Source organism: Dipteris shenzhenensis, chromosome 9, assembly GCF_047967505.1.
Source record: "Dipteris shenzhenensis isolate YYH24624 ecotype China chromosome 9, Dip_SZ_1.0, whole genome shotgun sequence".
Classification (NCBI taxonomy): domain Eukaryota; kingdom Viridiplantae; phylum Streptophyta; class Polypodiopsida; order Gleicheniales; family Dipteridaceae; genus Dipteris; species Dipteris shenzhenensis.
The window spans coordinates 33,063,477-33,070,246 of NC_141604.1; the positions used below are offsets into that span (position 1 = coordinate 33,063,477).

The window sequence follows — 6,770 nt, forward strand, 5'->3', positions numbered from 1 at the left end:
CCATTCACAGCATCCACATAAGAACGAGACTCATCAGGTTTTGGCAACGTCTCGTCACAGGGCTGTAACTTCTCGTTGACCTTTGTGCCCTCACTAGCCTCCTTATGGACTTCCCCTGACAGTGGCTCTTCCGAGGAACCCTCTTTATCACTCATTAGATCGATCTGAGACTCATCAGGAAGCAAAGGCCGATGCCTCTTCACGCCTCTCTCAAACCCGAGAATTGTTCCGAGGAGCACCTTTACCACGCATGCACTCTCTCTCTCTCACCCTCTCCACCCAAAGGATAACTCTGAAATTGCCCTTCAAAATGAAATTCTAGGGCCATCTAGGCTACCCTTAAAGTTTGAGGGGGGGGCCGCTATTGAATGAAGTCATGTGGACTGCGTGAAGAAGGGGCCAAAAATCTGGATGGATGATTTTTAAAAAAAAAAGATTAACGTTTGAGTGAGAGAACGCTGAGAAGGAGCCGTTGGGATGGTGTTTTTTGAAATTCTGAAAAGACGTTGTAATAGTGTTTATTCAATACGCCACACGCCTTGTGTGCAGGTTACGGTTGCAAGACAGGGGGCCAACGTCTTCCTCCCAACATCTTTCTCGATTCTCATCAAACCATTACACTACCTCCTGCTATTGCAGTACCTGCGATCTGCTCGAAAGATCCCCCTCACTCGGCATTCCCGCTCATGACATCAATTCTCCCTGCAGGTGAAGCACTAAATTAGCTGCTCTTGCAACAGCTCGCCTCCCTTTCTGTAGCTTTGGCTGTTCAATTCTGTTACTGCCTCATTAGTAGCCTTTGTACCTCACCCCGCTTTCCTTCCCAAGTGCTCTCTTCGAAGTCCTTCTCCCTCACTGCTCATCAAGGTGGTTTCCGTAGCCGTATATCGCTAGCGGTTGAGTTGACATCGGGCTCCTCACCTCACTCCTCCTCAGTCCTCACGACTCCTCAGTAGCGGTAATAGCTGTTGGAATCGTTACCCAACTTGCTTTCCTTGTGCCCTCTCTCTCAATATTTTATGGCGGAAAAGAATCGGCTAATATCTCAGTAGCCCTCCGCCGCTGTTGCCTTCCCGAACGTTTGGTTCCTTCAAATCTTAATGTTTTGATTCCTTGAAGAGCCAGACCCAGATTTTGAGGATTCAACATTTACCCGTAAACCTCTTGCTTGGTATTTGGTTCTTTCAGTGCGAGAAAATTGGGCTCACACGGATCTTTGAAAATGTTCGCAAAGCAAGTGCTGACAGATGAAGAAAGAGCAGTCGATCCGCAGCTGGGATATCCTAGAGGCTATGCTAAGCTCTGCCGGCATGCGCACATCCAGATCCAGGGACTGATCACACCTTTCACAGAAGGACCCCCTCAACGATTTCTTCCTTATGCACCTCAGGAAGAAGAGGTAAGTGCATCGCGTTGCATCTTTGGAACTAACTGGTCTGAGCCTTTGTCTTCTTATATTAGACAAGTCCCCTGAGACTTTGATGATCCGCAATTTGCGATCCTCTGGCTTTCTAAGACCATACTTTTTTCAAACAGCTAGCGAAACTTAAAGAATTCGATAATTTGTTCCCAATCATCCATGAAGAGGAGAGGGATGCTCCCAATGCAAGGAGGCATGCGGACTTCTTATGGCAACAGTTGGATCACATAGGGTGTTGTTTCTAAACTTCACTTTTTTTCAAGTGATTCTCTCTCAGCCTCCCACCCAAAGTTGTGAACGATTGATTGTAAGGCAAGAGCACTGCTCACAGTATTCATACGTATGCAGGAATGCAGGGTTTGATCCTGCCAAATTTCGAGTGGATATGTATGGGAATGTAGTATATTGGAATGCAGATCCTGGCTCTCCGCTTGCCTGGGAGGTCGACCACTGGTTTCCCCATGCAAGTAAGATGTCAACAAATTTAACACGATTTGCAATGTTTTTGTTAGAGCATGAAGAATGAATATCGGTCTTAAAAATCACGGTACATGCTTCTACTAGGAGGGGGAAAGACAGTTCCAAGCAATCTTCGAATTATTCAGTGGCAAGCCAATCAACGAAAAAGCAAAAGGCTCGAATTTCTTGTTCCCTGGTGGGATCTGCAGATCGGAGTTTCCATCAACCAATTTCTAACTGTATTCGCCTCCAAAAACGTAGACTTCAGGTAACTCACCTATGTCACGTACGGCTCAGTCAGCTAAACTTATCATATGTATCCGGGGACTTTTGTCAAGCCGATCCATTGCCAATTGTGTTGCAGGCAAAGGGCATTTTCCTTATTTTTCCTCGCTGGAGAAAACGAACAGCTTGATGAGAAACTAGTGGCGGAATGCCATTCTTGGCCGCAACCCTTTCGTGAAAGAAATAGTCAGGTGGGACTTGCGGCCTCTGCCTTGGTGCGAGTGCAGAGGGATACGGATGAGACATTGAAACTTCTAAACGGGAACAGAACAACGAAGCAAAGTCTTATTCCAGGTGGTACCTCAGGTGCGCATATCCTTCTTTTTTCATGAATCGCACATCCTTCTTGCAGGATGGTATCGTTTTGGAAGCCAAAAGAGAAATCATCAGTAAATCTTCTTGCAAAATGGTATCATTAAACGCAAATCGTAGATCAGTATACTGATTCAGGTTAGCAAAATGGTATCATTAAACGCAAATCATAGATCACTGATTCAGGTTAGTATGTCATTGTTGCTTCAGGGACACCTGCAAGAAGAAGATGGACCTTGGAGGAAGAAGAAGCTCTACGGAGAGCTCTACAAAAGTTTGGACCTGGAAGTTGGAAAGAGATCAAGGAATTCGAACCCATGCTTGTGAACAGGTCCACGGTGCAAATCAAAGATAAGGTTGGCGTTCTTAACAGTTATTGTAGCCTGTAGGATATCAAAAGACATGGAAAGTATTTGCTTGTTTTGACTCTAACCTCTGCTATTTCACGTCAGTATCGGTTAATGAGAGGAGACTGGCAACTAGATAAGGAGAACAAAGAAGGACCTGCAGATCAATTCACTGCAGTTACTGTAGCCATACAGCAAGAGGAAAAGCTGAAGCAATTGCGCGAGGAAGAAAGAAAGCAAAAGGATGAAGAGACAGTGGAACTCGAGGAGGAATTGAGATTGATAAAAAAAGAGAATGAGAAGGAAAAATTGGTATTAGAGGAACTTGAAGAAACGCTTGCAAAACAGAGGAAACGCGTTGAGAAGCAAAGAAGATGGTCAGAGACACAGTCACAGTATCGCTTGTGCCTTGAAAAAATGATTAGGGATACGATGCATCAGTAAGTATCTTCCAAGCAAGGCACTATCGTAGAAAAATTGCATGCTACGTTTTTTGAACGAAGATTCAAGAAAGAAAAATGTTTGAAAGTTCTCCATTTGAAATCGAGCCAACCAAATATTTTTTTCATGCTTGTCTGTGTAGATGCGTTGTGTACAAGGAACAGGCCAGGCTGAATCAGGCCGCTTGCAATGCGTTGTTGGCACGGCTAGAGTCACAAAAGTCGACCTGTGATGCAGCTGAGATGGACCTGGTGAGACGGTCGAAACAGAGGGAGACTCTCGAGGCCTTGGTGCGGCCCAAAATCACCAAACGAACGCGCAACGAAGGGCATACAGATGTTGGAAGCTGCATAAAGCTCAATGCTGCTGCTGCGAGGATTCATCAAAAAGGTCGGAGCAGAGTGCCCAACAGAGTTGTACAAGTGGAAGAAGAACCAGAACAAGAAGAAGAAGAAGAAGAAGAAGAAAAAGCAGAAGAAAGCACTGATCATCAAGAATACAGGTGCAAGGGGTCAAGGGAGGAGGCCATGAATGTGAGATCAGAGCAAGGATACAGAGGCGGGGAAAAGAAGGCCATGGAGAAACAGATAATGGCAGTGGAAGCTCTAGATGATAGTGAAGATGAAAGTGAATTGCAAAGGGGTGATGAAGCTGAGATACAAAGGGAGGAAGGTGCAAGAAGAGCTGGGAGGAAGGTGGTATCTCCAAGTGGGTCTAATGGAAGCGGAGTGAAGAGGAAGGCAAAGGAAGTGAGCAGCGAGCTAGATGTGGTGTTGCTGGGCTACGAGTATGGAGAAGAAGACCAGGAAGAGAAGGTGGAATCAGTGGGTGACAATGCTATTTCAGAGAACGAATTGGATGAGCAAGATGAGATTGACAAGGCAGCAGAAGCACCCCATAGCCATAGCCAGACCATCAATCCTCAATCACCCGCAGATGTTGATCAACTCCATACCCATAGCCAGACCATCAATCCTCCATACCGTCGCCATAGCCATGGCTCAGTGAAAAATCTCAATGACGACCACAGCAATAGCTTACAAAGGATCAACAACCAAAAGTATGGCCATCGCCATGGCCCTGGCTCAAGCTTTGAGTTGGTCACCCATCAAGACCATCTCCATAGCCATCCTCCTAGCCTCACCAATCATGTCCATACCCATAGCCATCGCCAAAGCTTTGGGATTTTGCAGCCCAGAGAGGATGACCAGGTGGATGAGCTTCTGCAGGAGGTGCTCGCCATGCAGGGCAAGGTCAATGCGGCAATGGCAGATGCGATCGAGGAGGAGGATGAAGAAGAGAGGGTGAAGAGAGTGGGCAAGTCCAATCTTGATCGGTGGTTGCAGATGCTTCTGCTCAATCCGGGCATGGATACCATAGCCGAGGAGGAGAAACCACAAGAGCCGAACGTAAACGCCATAGCTGAACAGGCCAACCCGAAACTACCCGCTTCAATCGCCATAGCTAAGGACGAGAAGAAAGAAAAACCCCATTCGGACGCCATAGCTCACCTCCAAAAAGAGCCCAATCAAGCGCTGCAGCAGCCATTCGGACGTGAAGAAGGCGGCGATGTTGTAGCTGAGGAACCGGCCGCGCCGCCCGATTTGGTGGCTGAGGACGAGGAGGAGCGACCCAAAGTGGGTCTGATTGGCGGCCTTCTGAGGAAGCTGAGCTTCAAGCAGAACGGCGGAGCAACTGGTGCAGAAGCGGAGGAGGCTCCGGCAGAAGATCGGGCGGCGGGTGAGGCCGCGGCCGTAGGTGGCGAAGCTGAGCAGATGGTGGTGGCGGAGAAGGGGCGTAGCAATGGGGGCGATTCGGTAACTAAAAGACGGGAACACGTTTCTCCATGGCGGCGATCGGCGAGTTCGTCGTTCAAGCGCGGGGGCGAGCGGGGGCCGAGCCCCTGGCGGAGGAAAAAGGCGGAAGCGGCGGCGGCGGCGGCGGAGGAGGAGCGGCAGGTGGTGGAGAGCTTTGCTCGAATGAAGGTGTGCGGCGGAGGCGCCGTCGAGGAGGAGCAGCAGAAGATGGACGAAGAGGCGGAGCAGATCGCGTGCGAGGCGGAGTTCGTGGAGCGTATGAGGGCTGCGAGAGATAAAGAGCGGCGTCTCCGCCAGCAGCGCGCCGCCATGGGCAGCGCCGCCAAAGATCTCCGCCAGAAGCCCCCAGCGGAAAACGAGTCCGCCAGCCTTGAGCCGGCCGATCCTCAGCCGCCGCCGCCTCCTCCACTACTGCACAGCACTCCGCCGCCGCCCGTCGAGGACCTCCTACGGCAGCAACAGGCCGAGCGCCGCCAGAAACGAGAGCAGCAGCTACTGCTCCAGCAGAAGCTCCATCGCCAGTACACCCATCACCACCACCACAGGCAGCGGCCAGAAGTGGAACAACCACCAAAAGAACCGGCGCCCGCTTCCCCCAGCAGCAGCGGCGGCGGCGGCGGCGGGACCCTGGGCGGCGGCGGCGCAGCCCGCAAGGCCAGCATGCTCATGAAGAGCGCCAGCACCAGGGGCGGAGGCGGCGGCCGGCTGGGGTCCCCCGCGAGGAGCAGTAGCAACGGAGGACGGCGGCGCGAAGGCGACGAGGCGGCGTCGACGCCCGCGGAGGTGGCGGCCCTGCGGCGCAAGGCCAGTTTCTTCCAGGACTGGGAGGCCAACGATGGAATCCGCGCCTCCCTCACCCAGGTCTGGAAAAAGGCTGTTAAGAAGTTTGACCTCCGCTCCTCCGCCTCTGCTGACCAGCACTTGCCACCTCAGCAATGATTTTTTGGTTTGTACTATCCTTGTATTCAATATATTTATTTAAGGGCTTGTGGTAAGTTGAGCATACCTTCGAAAATAAATTTCAAAATGAAAATAAAAACGAAGGGCTCGCTCAGCAATAGACTACCGGCTCTACTATAGTAGCTTTTAAAAAAAAAGAAACGGCTGAATGTATCTTAGGCTCTACTAGCTTTATACAAAAGAAAGAAACGGGGGAATGTAGTAAGAGACTTAGAACTCCTAGCTAATGGACTACCTCTTCGGCTCTACTAGCTTCGATAACACTCAAAGAGCAATGGAAGAGTTGAGGTGGGTGCAACCCCATTAAGACTACAAATTTATTTCTAATTGTCATTAGAACACTTGTCCTTGATTTTGAACCTATGAAACAAACTTGACTAATAATTAAATCTTTTTATTTTTTGGGTGCTTCGAAAAATTCCAAATTTTAAAAAAGAAACACAAAAGCCAAACATATTTAAAGTTGGTGAGTTAGTCCCAAAATTGGACCCTTCCAAAAATTGGCCACAATAGTGGGCACATTGCCCTCACTCACATCTATGTTAGTTATTCCTTAAGGACTATCGTCCCCATATCATGAAGAAAGAGCTGATGCCATTATTGTTGCCATATCCAAAAGGTTGCAAGAAACTAGAGATAAAAATGCAAATTCTTGATGGAGCAAAGGTGCATCTTAGTATGTTGTGGATTATCCAAGTTGAGGGTGTCGAAAGTTTCTCTAGGAGGTTG

General features: G+C 49.1%; 1 protein-coding gene across 2 annotated transcripts; it reads left to right on the top strand.

Moving 5' to 3' along the window:
• Window positions 1–635: 635 nt before the first annotated feature.
• On the top strand, window positions 636–6,323 carry LOC147898538 (uncharacterized). Of its 2 annotated transcripts, XM_087379663.1 has the most exons (9): window positions 636–708; window positions 1,189–1,399; window positions 1,537–1,652; window positions 1,769–1,887; window positions 1,985–2,147; window positions 2,244–2,470; window positions 2,687–2,832; window positions 2,929–3,263; window positions 3,407–6,323. In XM_087379663.1, the coding sequence occupies exons 2-9, from the start codon at window positions 1,223–1,225 to the stop codon at window positions 6,018–6,020; spliced, it is 3,897 nt and encodes a 1,298-aa protein (XP_087235789.1). In that variant the 5' UTR covers window positions 636–708; window positions 1,189–1,222; the 3' UTR covers window positions 6,021–6,323. The 2 variants fall into 2 exon arrangements, with proteins under 2 accessions (XP_087235789.1, XP_087235788.1); XM_087379662.1 differs by having other exon boundaries at window positions 639–1,399; window positions 2,244–2,458.
• Window positions 6,324–6,770: the final 447 nt, after the last annotated feature.

Coding starts and splice junctions, on each gene's coding strand:
- LOC147898538 (XM_087379663.1), top strand. CDS start 1,223: ATGTTCGCAAAGCAAGTGCTGACAGATGAAGAAAGAGCAGTCGATCCG. Junction 1,888..1,984: donor CCACTGGTTTCCCCATGCAA/GTAAGATGTCAA, acceptor TGCTTCTACTAG/GAGGGGGAAAGACAGTTCCA. Junction 2,148..2,243: donor TCCAAAAACGTAGACTTCAG/GTAACTCACCTA, acceptor ATTGTGTTGCAG/GCAAAGGGCATTTTCCTTAT.